Source organism: Dama dama, chromosome 23 (genome assembly GCF_033118175.1).
Source record: "Dama dama isolate Ldn47 chromosome 23, ASM3311817v1, whole genome shotgun sequence".
Lineage (NCBI taxonomy): Eukaryota > Metazoa > Chordata > Mammalia > Artiodactyla > Cervidae > Dama > Dama dama.
The window spans coordinates 26,441,539-26,455,598 of record NC_083703.1 but is presented as its reverse complement, the minus strand read 5'-3'; the positions used below and the strand labels follow the sequence as shown (position 1 = coordinate 26,455,598).

Sequence of the window (14,060 nt, the reverse complement as noted above, 5' to 3'; positions counted from 1 at the left end):
CCTCCTGCCCTCAATCTTTCCCAGCATCAAGGTCTTTTCCAGTGAGTCAGCTCTTCGCATCAGATGGCCAAAGTATTGGAGCTTCAGCTTTATCATCAGTCCTTCTAATGAATATTCAGGGTTGATTTCCCTTAGGACTGACTGAGGCAGGCAAAATTTGCCATCCAGTAATCCCTAAATGGACGACTTCCTGAATGATGCTCCATTTGGTCCAGGAGTGAAACAGTGCCTACTCTGATCTGAATGGTCAAGTGCTTATCATCTAGCCTCACCCCAGATGGTTGACTTGCACTTTCTGTCTCTTACCAGCCTGTGTCTGCAGCTATATGGGAGGAGGATAAGGGCAGGAAGTATCTCGCACACTTTTGAGCGATTAAGAGCCAATATATGCAAAGCACTTTACCATCTCAGCCACCAGGGAAGCCCAAAGTATCTCCCTGCAATGCAGAAGACCCAGGTTTGATCCCTGGGTCAGGAAGATCCCCTAAAGAAGGAAATGCAACCCACTCCAGTATCCTCGCCTGGAGAATCTCATGGACAGAGGAGCCTGGCAGGCTACAGTCCACGGGGCCACAAAGAGTCGGACACGACTGAGCAACTTCACTTCACTTTAGCCCATAATCTGGCTTGTGATAGGGGACAGATGGCAGTTATTGTTGATGTGACTACAGACCTGAGGATTAAACACTTACACACACCCATACATGCAAGGCTGTTGAATCAATTCAGCATTTTGTGTGAATCTAAGGTTTCCACTGTGAGCTCCACTACCTTCTTGGTGGAGTGTGTGTGGTGTGACTTGACTTACCTGCCTCCAGGGAAAGCTTGTCTCTAAAGTGGCTCTGGAGCTAGAGGGCCAAGAGCCCTGGCAGAGTCTGGGATTCTGTCCCCTAAAGTACTCTTGTGACCAGTTCTTCCTTTTGGACAGTCTCCCCTCAGGAGCGTGGTTGAGTGGTGTGTTTTCCTAGATGATATCCCCTGGTTACTTTAGCAAAATTAACTTTTGAATTTTGGGTTGAGGCAGTTTTATTCCTTGACTCCCTCCAAAAGGGTTTCCTGGTTGTTCTCAAATGCTGTCATTTACAGAACACGAAGAGGGGAGAAAGTTCCTTCTAATCACAGGGCAGGTGGTAGAAGCCATCTGAGATGAATCTGGCTGGGGGTGAGGCTTGGCCACACCTGCTGTGGGTCCCCTTTAGTAGTTGTGTCCACTGTTCCTCATGGGATTCAGCTCAGGGATGGCCACCAGCACCTCTCACCACCCAAGGCATCTGGGTGGGGTGATTTGGGGACACTTCCTCCCAGGGTTGAAAAAAATGCAAAATAGGTCTCACCAAGGACTTTTCTGTAACCACAATTGGAGGGCCTTGGCTTGGCTCCTAGTCTGTTTAGAAATATGTATTTATTTTGGAAAGAAGTTCAGCCTCTTTAGTGCTGAGACACTATTAAAAGTTCTATATTGTACCAGTGAGGGCTCAATGCCCTCACTGCCACCATATGGTCACTCTTCTAGACTCCTCCAGCCAGTGAGACGTGTCTTACTCCCTGCCTGCCCGCTTTTGTGCCACCCCCCCAGCCAGACAGTTTTTAAGGGAAGTTTCCAGTCATGATTGTAGCAGTGACAAAGACACCGGCCCCAACTAATCTTTATTGAGTGTGCTATATGTCAGGCTCTGTCCTAAGAGTTTTCATTACTACGTCATGTTTATTAACCTCAGCAGTGTCCCTGTGAGGTAGACTCCATTACTATTTTCTAGTAAGAGACAAGGAAGCCAAGACAAGCCCCAGGTTGCATAGCCAGCAAGTGACCTGGTTGATGGATTGGTTATTGACAGAATTGGAGAAGCCCCCATGGTTTATTTCTAAGAATCTTTTTTCAGGTGCAGCCAGTTGGTTGAATGATGAGCTTAAAAGAAAATTTAAGATCATGGCATGTCCCATCACTTCATGGCAAACAGACTGGGAAACAATGGAAACAGCGACAGACTATTTTTGGGGGCTCCAAAATCACTGCAGATGGTGACTGCAGCCATGAAATTAAGACACTTGCTCCTTGGAAGAAAAGCTATGACCAACCTAGACAGCATATTAAAAAGCAGACATTACCAACAAAGGTCCATCTAGTCAAGGCTATGGTTTTTCCATATGGTGGTCATGTATGGGTGTGAGAGCTGGATTATAAAGAAAGCTGAGTGCCGAAGAATTGATGCTTTTGAACTGTGGTGTTGGAGAAGACTCTTGAGAGTCCCTTGGACTGCAATGAGATCCAACCAGTCCATCCTAAAGGAGATCAGTCCTGGGTGTTCATTGGAAGGACTGATGCTGAAGCTGAAACTCCTGTACTTTGGCCACCTCATGCAAAGAACTGACTCATTTGAAAAGACTGTGATGCTGGGAAAGACTGAAGGCAGGAGGAGAAGGGGATGACAGAGGATGAGACAGTTGGATGGCATCACCAACGTGGTGGACATGAGTTTGAGTAGGCTCTGGGAGTTGGTGATGGACAGGGAGGCCTGGCGTGCTGCAGTCCATGGGGTCGCAAAGAGTCGGACATGACTGAGCCACTGAACTCTGAGAGTCTGTTACTAGTGGTTTAACAAAATCTGAGAGCTCACCCTACCTGACATCATTCCCTCAGTTAAAGGAACCAAGGTGCCCTTTTGTGAAGGGAGCTCTGGGCACCTGGGTTCAATCCCTTCAGGTATGGTAGTTTCCCCTCCAACTTCCTGAGCAGGCAGCCTTCATTACATTGGCTGATGCTGACCATCACCTGTGCATCCTGGCTAGGGCTCCGGGAACTCTGACGTTCCAACTGGAAACTGTGTTTAGCGGCTCACAAAGAATTCTCAGCTTGTCCATGCACAAGAGCAAATAAGCTGACATGAACAGCTAGTTTGTGTGTATATTTTCAATATACATTGTAACATATACATTATAATTTATATAACTTAGTTGTTGAGATTATGGGACATGATTAAAATGTTGGAGGTCTTTATACTTAAAAAGTATAAGATAATGACTTTCTTTTCTATTGCTTTAATTTTGTATCTATATGAGACGATGGATGTTCACTAAACTTATTTCTTTTTAATTTATAAAAAATTTTATTGAAGTTGATTTACAATATTGTGTTAATTTCTGTTGTACAGCAAAGTGACTCAGTTACACATATACGTACATATTCTTTTTCTTACCCTTTTCCATGATGGTTTGTCACAGGATATTGCATGTAGTTCCCTGTGCTATACAGGAGGACCTTGCTGATGCTCCTGTATATAACAGCGTGCCTCTGCTGAGCCCAAGCCCCCCATTCATCCCTCCCCCTTGGCAACCGCAAGCCTGTTCTGTGTCTGAGTCTGTTTTTTCATAGGTATGTTCATTCCTGTTACATTTCAGATGCCACATATATGTGATGTACATGGTATTTGTGTTTCACTTAGTATGGGGTCTCTAGGTCTACCCCTGTTGCTGCAAATGACATTATTTCATTCCTTCTGATGACTGATGTCGCACTGTGCATATGTGCCACATCTTCTCGATTCTGTCAGTGCACATTTAGGTCGCTTCCATGCCTTGGCTTTTGTCAGTAGTGCTGCTATGAACATAGGGGTGAGTGTATCTTTGCAAATTATAATTTTATCTGGGTATGTGCCCAGGAGTGGGGTTGCTGGATCTTATGATAATTCTATTTTTAGTTTTCGGAGGAAACACTGTACTGTTTTGCATATTGGCTGCACCAGTGTACATTCCCACCAACAGTGTAAGAGGGGTTCCCTTTTCTCCACACTCTCTCCAGCATTTGTTATTTGTAGACTTTTTAGTGATGGCCATTCTGACCATGGTGAGGTGGTATGTCATTGTAGTTTTGATTTGCATTTCTCTAATTATTATTGATGTTGAGCATCTTTCCATGTGCCTCTTGGTCATCTGTATGTCGTCTCTGGACACTAAATCTAGTGTGGTCATCATCTCATGACATATGTAAGTCAGATCATTACACTGCACACCTCATGCAGCAATATGCATATTGTGTCAGTTGTGTTGCATTAAAAGTGGACAAAAAAGATACCTGCCCTGAGTGCACCATGAAACGTGATTACAATGACTACTTAGTAGAGATGTACTAACATTTCTGGTGAAGGCATCCCAGCTCAGTAAACCTAAAGTCTGAGAACATTAATAATCAGGTGCTAAAGCAACAGTAACATTTGTATTTAGCACCAAACCAAGTTAAATATTGGGGGTGGAGGGTCAAAAAATAATGATAAGCAAGTCCCTGAGACTTCTTGTAGTCAGTTCATAATCTTGGTATTATTTTCACTAGTTTTTCTGCTGATATTTAAAATGAATACATAATAGGGTAATGTTAGTGAGAATATTTCCCTCTAGACCAGTGATCTCATTTAAAATTGAGAACTCAAAAAAACCAAAATCTTAGTGATAAAGGCATTTTATTTCTACTTTACTTCTACTGGAGATGAAGAAGCAAAAGTTAGTAAGAGTCCATCTAGGAAAGGAGGGTGGTAGACACTCTATCTGGTTTGCTTGCTGTCAGCTAACCCTTGCTAAGCCACGAAGAAGGTCGGAGGTTTCATGGGAAGGCACTATATTTGTAATGAATTTCTCAGAAACTCACCATGCACTGCCCCAGAGCTTTCAGAAAACCCATCTGCATCTGGTTACATGTTTTCTTATCATGCCCTCAAAGCCAAAAGCATTTAACTTGGTAACAGTTATGTTTGTTCTTTGACTAGGAAGTAGTTATAGGGACAAGGTACAAAAAATAGTAAGCATGCAGCCCTTTATTTAGTTTTGCAAAGTCTCTGCTTATAGTTCTGTATATTACATGACTGTGTTATACAAATACACTTATTTACAAAAACACTCTAGCTGTGCAAACTTGTTGCTTTTTAAAAATGTCCGGGAAGTCCCATTTCTGCCCATCCCAAGATAGATGTTTAAAGCATGCATAAAAATGAACTTTGGTGTGGGAAAACTACTCTATGTGCTGTCACATACAGTATTTTTGGTGTCTATTTATATATTTACAAAAATTGATCAGTTTACAGAACCGTACAGAAGTGTACATTTTAAAATCCACAATGCAGTAGTGTGGGTTACCAGGTCTGAGAAAACAAAGGGAAGATTTAGATACTGCAAAGAAAACAACTAGAGAATCCCAACATGTTGAAAAGAAAGAAAAGCAGAACTAGCTTGCTTGGGCTGGCAAATTATTATACATAATTTTTATGGCAGTGCAGTAGGGTTGATAATTGCCTTCTACATGGGCCTCTGTGTCGGCTTGTGTAGAAGTTCATTGGCTTCTTGTCTAGCACGCTACTTTCAAATGTACAATGCTATAGTATCAAAATGTTTTGGCAAAAAAGATCTCGAAAGGAACCATGAAGTTTTGACAAAAATAGAAATCTGTAATAAAGCTAAATAACACTAAAATAAAAGGAAATATAATAGTATCTGTTTTACAATTTGTATAGTCACACTTGTGTATTTCTCTGTTCACTTCTAGTCTCCGTAATGAAAAATATTTTTATACAAAACATACTAAAATTCTGGAATCATACATGTTTTACATGCTTAATACATTTTTTATTTTCCTGTCTCACACACACCCTTCTCTCTTGCCATACTCTCCTTTTTGGTAACACATGCTTGCTTCATTTAACAGGTACTGAATAGAGACAGTCAACACTATGTAATTAGAACAGCAACAAAGTAAAAAAAAAAAATAAGCTTTACTGAAGTCTATTAATCCAGTATTTAGCACATACTTTGCATTAAGCCTCAAAGTACAGCAATATGTTACATTCTCTTGTGAAAACAGTAAGACTGTTAAAAAAATTTTTTTTTTCTTAAATGTAACTCCAACTTGTGTTTAATTGGATTTGGCCTTTAAGAGGTTTCCTTTGCTGTGGATGGGGTGGCTTTGCTTGAACTTCCGTTCTGTGCCTTGTAGCTGGTGAGGCTAGGAGTGTGGCTGCTCCTGATGCTCTTTGCACCTTGACTCAGTGAAGTGGGGGAGGCAGGGGAGGGCGGGGAGGAGGAGAAGGAAGGAGGGGCTGCTCGGCCATTTTGAGTCTGCAGCGAGAATGACAGATGGTGACCTTTACCTGTATGAGCGGGGCTCTGAAACTTTAAGGAGCCATTAGAGACAGAGGGGATCAGGGAGGCGGAGGGAGCAGGTCGTCCTGTTTGGGGGCTGAGAGGGTTAGAAGGAACCGATGGTTTAGTAGCAGGCGGATTAGGGAGGTTAGGGCCGTCACCACTAGAAGAAGGCAGAGAACTGCTTTTCCCAGAGCTGGGAGAAAGGGCTGGAATCTTAGAAGCAGGTAAGGAGGGGAAAGTAGGCTTACAGTCCCCACCAGCTTTCTTAGCACTTCCATTAGCCTGCAAACAAAGATGGCGGGAGACAGTTTGTCAGAAAGCTGGTAACACCATCAGTCCACAGGCTCTGGCAACACAGCCCTTCTGAGGATCATTAAATCAAAGACACCAAACCAAACTTAAACCAGTTCAAGGCCTGAGCTAAGTCTTGTCATGCTGTACTGGGCCTGGTAGAAACCCCCCAAGTGCTGGGCAGAGGATGTACAGAACAGGGAAGAAGGAAGAAGAGCACTTGGAGAACAGGCACATCATTCTCCTACCATCTCTGGGTTCGGGGGGCAGGGGGGGCATGCGGGGGCTGTTACTGGGGTGGGGGTGGGGCATCATGATGGTTAATGGGCCTCTAGTACGATGCAGTCCACACACACATTAGTACTGGTGACTTTCAGGGCAGCCTTTTCTCTCGGTTTTCCCTAGGTGTTCTGATGAACCACTACACTCCCCCAAGGAAAGCCACCTGGCCTGCCACCTTGTTTTTACAGGTCAACTTTGGAGTCATACAGTGAAAGATGTTTTATTGCAAGCATGCAAAAGCGTGGTGAGAAGTTCAACAAAGGCTTTGAGACTCTCTCTTCATGCCCCCAAATCCAGGATGTCTAGATAAACTGTATCTTAACAAAGAAAAAATGCAATATTTGGTATAAACTAAGTCAGTGACTTGCTTCTCTTAAGCGCAAGAGTGTCCATCCAAAAGTGGGTTTAAGGTAAAACTACCTGGCGGTATTGGCGGGGATCCTGCAGTTTGGACTGCTTGCCAGGTTTGTCCAGGCTTCCGGGTCTGTTCTTGGAACTCATGGGGACTGGCATCCTGCTCGTCTGAGGGGTCCCGCTGGAGCCCTGTGGGGAGGAGCGGCAAGAGGGGGGAGAGAAAGGATGGTGTGAGTGGGTCATCCGAGGCCACCCCACTGTGTGCAGAGAAGCTCAACGTGAGAAGCCACAGCCCTACATGCAGGACAGATCTAGGAGACGGACATCAGGAGACACCACTGGGGTTAATTCGGAGAATCAAACAATGAAACTGCCCCACTACTGATCAAACGGATTTTAATGTGAGTATCAGAGCAATCACTTCAACGGCAAATAGCTGGCCCAGCATCCTTGGGGTTTTCCCAACACCAGTCAGCAACAGAGGTAAAAACAGAAATCGATTAGCTGTTAGACACCTAGCTGTTGTTGTTCTGAAGGCGAGGGAAGAAGTGTGAGAGAAAGGGGTCATGGTGAACAGACAACAAAACACAACGAGCCACCTGAAAGGAAGCGAGTCAATCACAAGACACCCTTTGCTAATGGTGATTATGGCAGGTTTAAGAAAGCAGCTGGCTCTTTTCATTTTTCCATCAGACCAAGATACCTTACGTGAAGCTGAAGGTATAGATGAGGGGGGCTCTAAGGCAGTGGATGCTTCATCCAGGACTAGCAAGGACGGGGGACCGGCCTCCTGGGCCGTGTGGGATGAACTTGCAACAGAATCTCTGTGGGAAGAACACGAGGTCTCAACTAGGGCTTTGGGACTCATCTCACTGATGGTATTTTCCAGCTGTTTGATGGTCTGCTCCAGGCTGTCCAACGTTCTGTAGGTATTTTTTCTGATTTCATCAGTTCTCGAAACCGGAGCAGTGCTCTCCAGGTTGGGATGCTCTAGTCTCCTGAGCAAGCTTTTAGGGGCGTCTTCAGATGGAGACCTACTGATCTCGAATCGCTTGGCTTCCTTGTGCTGCTTCAGCGTGCCATCCTCCTCCTCCTCTTCATAGACCACCACCTGTAACGTCTTCTTCCCAGTCTTGGTGCCTGTGCGAATGGCTTGCGTGAGAGCCGCAAGCTGCTTCTTTGGGAATTTGAACTTGAACTTTTTCTTGGGGCTTTCAAACTGGTCATCGGTCACGTCACCCTGGCTTTCTGAGCTTGGAGAATCGGTTGTGTTGAACTTGATCTGCTCGGTTTTATTCACTTCCTGTCCTCCTGACACTCCTGTCTCCACTGAAAGGAAGTGTGGCTGCAATTTACTCTTAGCCTCCTGCCCTGCTCGAGGGCTGCCCAAAGCCCCCTCCTTAGGAAACTTTTGGGAAGTGTCATTCTGGACTGCAGGGTCTCCAGTCTCCTCCTCTTCCTCTTCCTCTATCTTTTCTTCCCTCATCATTCTCTCCAGTTCCTCGTCACACTCCTCAAATATGGTTGAAAGTCTCTTGTATGCAGCCCGGATGTCCATGGGTTCATCAAAGATGATGATCACGGGTTTCTTGTCCAGGCACACCACAGGTTCTTCACTTTCAGTGCCTTCCTGCTGGGATATCGTCTCTTTTTTTGCATCAATGTTGACTGTCTGTACATCTTCCCCCTGTCGGCTCACTATATCGTGGACCTCCCCGCTGGAGAGAACTTGGACCGCAGTTTTGGTGATCATGAAGGCAATATTGTCGGTTGCCTTCTCCTCGCTGGGAGAACTTGGTGTGGACTCCCCTTCCTCACTAGGGGTCATGTTAGCATGCTTAGCTCCCTTTGGTCTTAGGACAACTTGGCCAAATTCTGTCATGGGAACTTCTTGGTCTTGAGTTTTGACATCACGAGTCGTCAGTTCGGTTGATCTGGTAGGAGAGGGAAGGTGACCCTTCTCTGAATCTTCTTGTCCTTGCTGACTCACCCCCTTTGTCTTCCCATAATTCATCTTCTGATTCTCAGCGTCAGATGCAGGGTACTGCAGCCCGGAGATTTTAGATCCTTTGTTGATTTCACATTCGAATGAACTAACGCCAGAGAAACTAGAATTGACCTTAGACACATTTTTCTGGGAATGGTTTTTACTGTCTCTAAGTAAACTCTTAGTGTAGAGGGAACTTTCCTTCATTGAGATGTCAGTTTTGTATTCTGCTGTTCTTGCTGCATCAGAAATACTATTTTCCACTCCTCTTTCCCACTTAGGATGGTCACTAGGTGTGAGAGCCCCTGGGGTAACCTGAGAGGAAGAGTGGAGGGGGGAAACCACACAGAGTGATCAGAAATGGATCTGCAGAGGAAGGGAATCAATCTGCATGGTATCAGTTGGAACACATATCTGGTGAACTCACCTTCTGGGATTCCACTGGGGGGCCATTTTCATATTCAACATCAGATTTCCGTACGTCTTCATGGAAAAATTCCAAATTCTGGTAGAATAGTGTAGGACACGTTACTCCACAAAACCACACCCCCGCCCCCAAAGTGGACTACAACTAGAGTGTTCCTTTAATTACACTTCCAAAACATGCGGGCCAAGCACGTCTGTTACACACCAGTCCAAGCCTACAGCTGTTTACCTTGGGTTGCTTGGTTCTCCAACTTCCAAAAATGCCCTGTGTTTGCACAAGATGAAAATCTCAATTAAAATTAGCAAAATGCTTCAAGGATTTCAAATGTTGGTAGGGGGAGCAGTTAAGAGAATATAAAGGAACTGATTCTGGACCAGCACGTCCTCTTTTCACCATCTGACTGTGAGCTTAGCCGACTCTAAAACCAGAGGATTGGGGTGGCGTTGTAGAAAGCACAATATATCAGCAGGCAGATTTTGATTCTGGCTCGGATCTGCCACTTAACTGTTATTTTAGGCAAGTCATCTCACTTCCCTGGGCCTCAGGTTTCTTGCTTATAAACCAAGGAACTAGACCAGGAAAGTTTCCACATCTCTGTCAGATGGTTATTTCAGTCTTAGCTATGCTTCTTGTATGGGGATCATCTATAAGGGCTCTGCATTGGTTGGATGTGGTACTTTGAGATTAAAAAATAAACCCCAAAACCATTATTTTTCCCGGTCAAATCATAGCTTTGAAAACATACTTGTAGTTTGTACTTGCACTTGCCAAGCAAAGTGTCAAAATAACCTTCAAACTAATCATAGCCAAGATGATCAAATCCCTATTCAGAGTGACAGTGCCTCCAAAATGTCATCTATACACTTAGAAAACAGATACTTGAGGCTGAAGTGGTGACTGTGCCGTCATGATTCAGCTTTGAGACGCTGGGTGCTCTGATTTAGAGGGAGATGTGTCTGAGGTTCCCACCAAGATTCAGAGGGTAAGAGCCCAGTGGAGAGGACCGGGTGTGGAGAACACGCTGCCTGGGGGGAGCCTCGGGCCCCGTCCACAGCCCTGACACCAGCCCCGCCTTGTCACTTCCAGGGCCATGCTGGCCCTTCTTCTGGCTGCAGAAGCCCAAGAGGAAGAGGTGGTCAGAGCAGACTGGGACATGACCCCAAGAAGGCGGCTGGGTTTAAAGCAATGACAACATAACGAAGCACAAGAGCCCAGGCCCCACCAGGGACAGCCTCGATCAACCCTACTGCCCAGCCGGAAAAGGAGAGTGTCTGTACACATCCAAGGAGTAACAGAGAGACGACAAAGTCAGTGTTAATCACATGGAAATACGGCAGAGGGTCCGAAGCGCGGCAGCCATCAAACACCTCCTGTTTAACCTCTCCTCATCCCCATCAGGCCCCAGACAGGTTCAGTGAGGGTCAGCTGCTACAGTGTAACAGTATCTCTTGTGGGATTTAAAATTCAGATTTTAAATTTAGATGTAAAATGTTCTAAGAAGAAAAATAAATGAGGTTTTGTCTTAAGATTTCAACTCCAAAGAGGGAGTCAGCATAGTCTGCTAGGACCTGAGTGTGAATATACCCAGAGGAGGAGCTGGCATGTGCAGGGCTGCTGTTCTGCTGACCCCATTTACTAGGGGGTTAGGACTGGCATCTGTTCTGATTGGTCAGTCCACGTCATACCCAGTGAAATATTTCAAATGCCACCCAGAAATATATGTATTTTAAAACAGATCTAGCAGCAAGAATGGATCTGCTTCATCAAAGGAAAATGACTCTCCTCTGATGGAAAGTCACTAAGGTAAAGATGTCAAGTGTAGGTTTCACATGACCTAGCGTTTTTGGTGCCGGGCTAGAAAAATGAAGGCAGGGATCAAAGCAAGTGAATTAACTTTATCAAGGGTAACTTATTCACAGTTGTCATGTAATCTCACAATGATAACTTAGTCTCAGATAGTCAAGACTCTACATGAAATGTAATTAAGTCTCATGAATGTATCTGTTTTGGGACTCTGAGATTTGACTGTTCAGACAACTGGTGAAGCAGAGGTAATAAGCATTTGGACAAGAAACCAAAATTAGAAACATAAGTTATACAAGTAAGTACTAGGCTAGCACTTCACAATAGAGGAGAAGAATTTTAAGAAACATTTGATTTATGGAAGAGAAGATGAATAGCCCAGGAAGAGGTTAATAATGACAACAATTTGGGGACAGTTCTGACAGTCATGGTTATTATGAAGGAGATAAGTCTACTCAACATGATTATCCAGAAAAAGCACCTGTAATTAAACCTAGTGTTTAATGGCCTGGTGTTGGACAATCAGTATAGACTTGCTCTGTATTTGATGGACCCTTGATTGAGATCTATGTGATTGATGGGATATGGATTTCTAATTGTAGGGCAAGAAACCCCATGCAGCATTTTAGCAAATTAGAAAAATTCTACAGTGAGATGATGAGTTTCTGGAGGGATCCTCAAGAAGCTCCTGGTTAGTATTTTAGAAGAAACAGTCACACTGGTTCAAGTGCAGCACATAACTCAGGACACACCAGAGCCTTCTGTAAGGCCACAGAAGGAAATTGCTCAGACTGAAGAAGCAACGTATTTCCATTGTGACTGTCACACATTCAATTCATACTAATAGGAGATTTTCTTCATGAGAAAGGTAAATCAACAATAATCTCCCCTGGTGCATAGAGATCCCCCTATCACCTGGTTAACAGTTTCATTTGCCAAATACGTGGCAGGGGGAGTTGACATGAGGCTCTGGGATGGCTGGCAGCTGTAAGCCAGCATCTGCATCTCTTGAAGGATTGTGCTTGAATAGCCTTCTGGTTTTGTGATCCTGTATCTTTTCACTGAACTTACTTATCCCTGGACCGAGGTACCTACATGAAGTAGCTACTGGCTCTATGTTATGGCTGATTTCTTTGACTTTACTTAAAGGAAGCTAGAAGCTTTGAATTCTAAAATACGAGTTCCTGGCAGAAGATGTTAAGACTTTTTACCCTGAAACTAAGAGGCTTCATTCATAGAAGATGACTGTTTCCAAAAATCACCAAAGCTCCAGATTCAATTTACAGAGTTGAAGTTCAGACATTCAGGTTAATCTCCTTTCCTTAAAGTCCGTAGAGGAAAGGACTTTAAGCTAAGCCACCAGGGGCTTCCTTGATGACTCAGCTGGTAAAGAATCTGCCTGCAGTGTAGGAGACCTGGGTTTGATCCCTGGGTTGGGAAGATTCCATGGAGAAGGGAACAGCTACCCTCTCCGGTATTCTGGCCTGGAGAATTCCATGGACTGTGTAGTCCATGGGGTCGCAAAGAGTAGGACATGACTGAGTGACTTTCACTTTCTTTAAATAAGTCCTTATGTCATGACAGTGACCTTGTTTCAGAGCCTAGTTATCTCTTTGGAAACTTTGAGAATGACACAATGTATAGTAGCACTAAAGTGATACTGAGCTTGTTGACTTGGAAGGTGCACCTTGAGAATCTGTAGTAGTAACAAAAACTCGGGCATCCTCAAACATGTGTGAACATCTCCATGGATACACCTGTGGATGGCAGGTCAACAATTTTGCTGTGCATTTTCTTCCTGGAATCTAAAGCTTTTGCTTACTTTTAATGTAGACATCTTTGGTCCAGAAGACACGTTAAAAATTAGAAAAAGTGCTACCTGCTTCATGTTTCCGTTTTTTTTTCTCTTAGAGTTCTAGAGAATCTAGATGATGTCTTATCTTTGGTTTGGGGAGAAAAGGCCTAACTCTGCATCTACGGTCGTGTGCTGTGCGCAGAACACAGCATCCACTCTGGAAACCCGAACCAGAGGTCTCTAGTGAGCCCCAAGCTGTGTCTCCGTTAGTTTAGGGGGTGGGAGAAAGGTGAGGAAAAGAGAACGCACAGAAGCTCAAGCACAGAGCGATGTTAGTGTCAGAGCCAGGAAAGAAGGACGGTCCACAGGGTGGCCAACGTGTAACTGCCACGTTACCTTCTTCTCCTTGGGTGGGGCGGTGGCCCCCGGCCTAGTGTCTTTAACGTGGCTGTCAGCCCGGGACTGCTCAGCGTGACTGTTTGAATTTACATCCATAAAGGAACACTTCTGGAATGCCTAAGGAATTAAAATACTGAGGTTAACAAGGATGGAGTGCAGTAAGGCGGTCAGAGGGAACAGCTGGGAATCCAGAGGATTTCCCGGTTGAGACCCCAGCCTGGTCCTGCATGTGGGACATGCTGGGGCTAGGGAGTCAGTGCCCTGAAAACCAGCTCCCCAGTTGACCTCAGGTCAGCAAAGCCCTTATTTTTGGGGCCAAGATGAAATGGACAGAGCCTTTGAAATCAAAGTCCTTTAATTCTGTCTGGGTGAACCTGATTTGTACTTAGTAGGGCTAAGTTTGAAAGAGTTTTGACCCTTAAAAATGCTGACTGTGTAAATGAATTACGAAGCTATCCTTCCAGTTTCCATTATATTTTTGCCAGTTTTATTGAAATGAAAGGGCACAAGATACTGTAAATTTTTAAACCTTAAAATGGAAGTTATCTTTAACAGTTCACTGTTTGCAGTAGCAACATACTCCCATGCTCTGGACTGTT

General features: G+C 44.5%; 1 protein-coding gene across 16 annotated transcripts in view; it reads right to left on the bottom strand.

Annotated features, from left to right (window-relative positions):
- Positions 1-4,434: 4,434 nt before the first annotated feature.
- The window catches only part of KIAA1217 (KIAA1217 ortholog), a 440,539-nt gene continuing 430,913 nt past the window's right edge, over positions 4,435-14,060 (bottom strand). For 8 of the 16 annotated variants that reach the window (XM_061126199.1, XM_061126194.1, XM_061126195.1 and 5 more), the window contains 6 exons: positions 13,459-13,578; positions 9,693-9,728; positions 9,465-9,542; positions 7,754-9,352; positions 7,117-7,239; positions 4,435-6,405 (listed from right to left, as the gene is read on the bottom strand). In XM_061126199.1, coding sequence (XP_060982182.1) covers positions 5,911-6,405; positions 7,117-7,239; positions 7,754-9,352; positions 9,465-9,542; positions 9,693-9,728; positions 13,459-13,578 — 2,451 coding nt within the window. In that variant the 3' untranslated portion in view covers positions 4,435-5,910. Of the gene's footprint in view, positions 7,240-7,753; positions 9,353-9,464; positions 9,543-9,692; positions 9,729-13,458; positions 13,579-14,060 lie in introns of all 16 variants that reach the window. The other 8 variants (XM_061126196.1, XM_061126198.1, XM_061126208.1 and 5 more) reach the window with 5 other exon arrangements.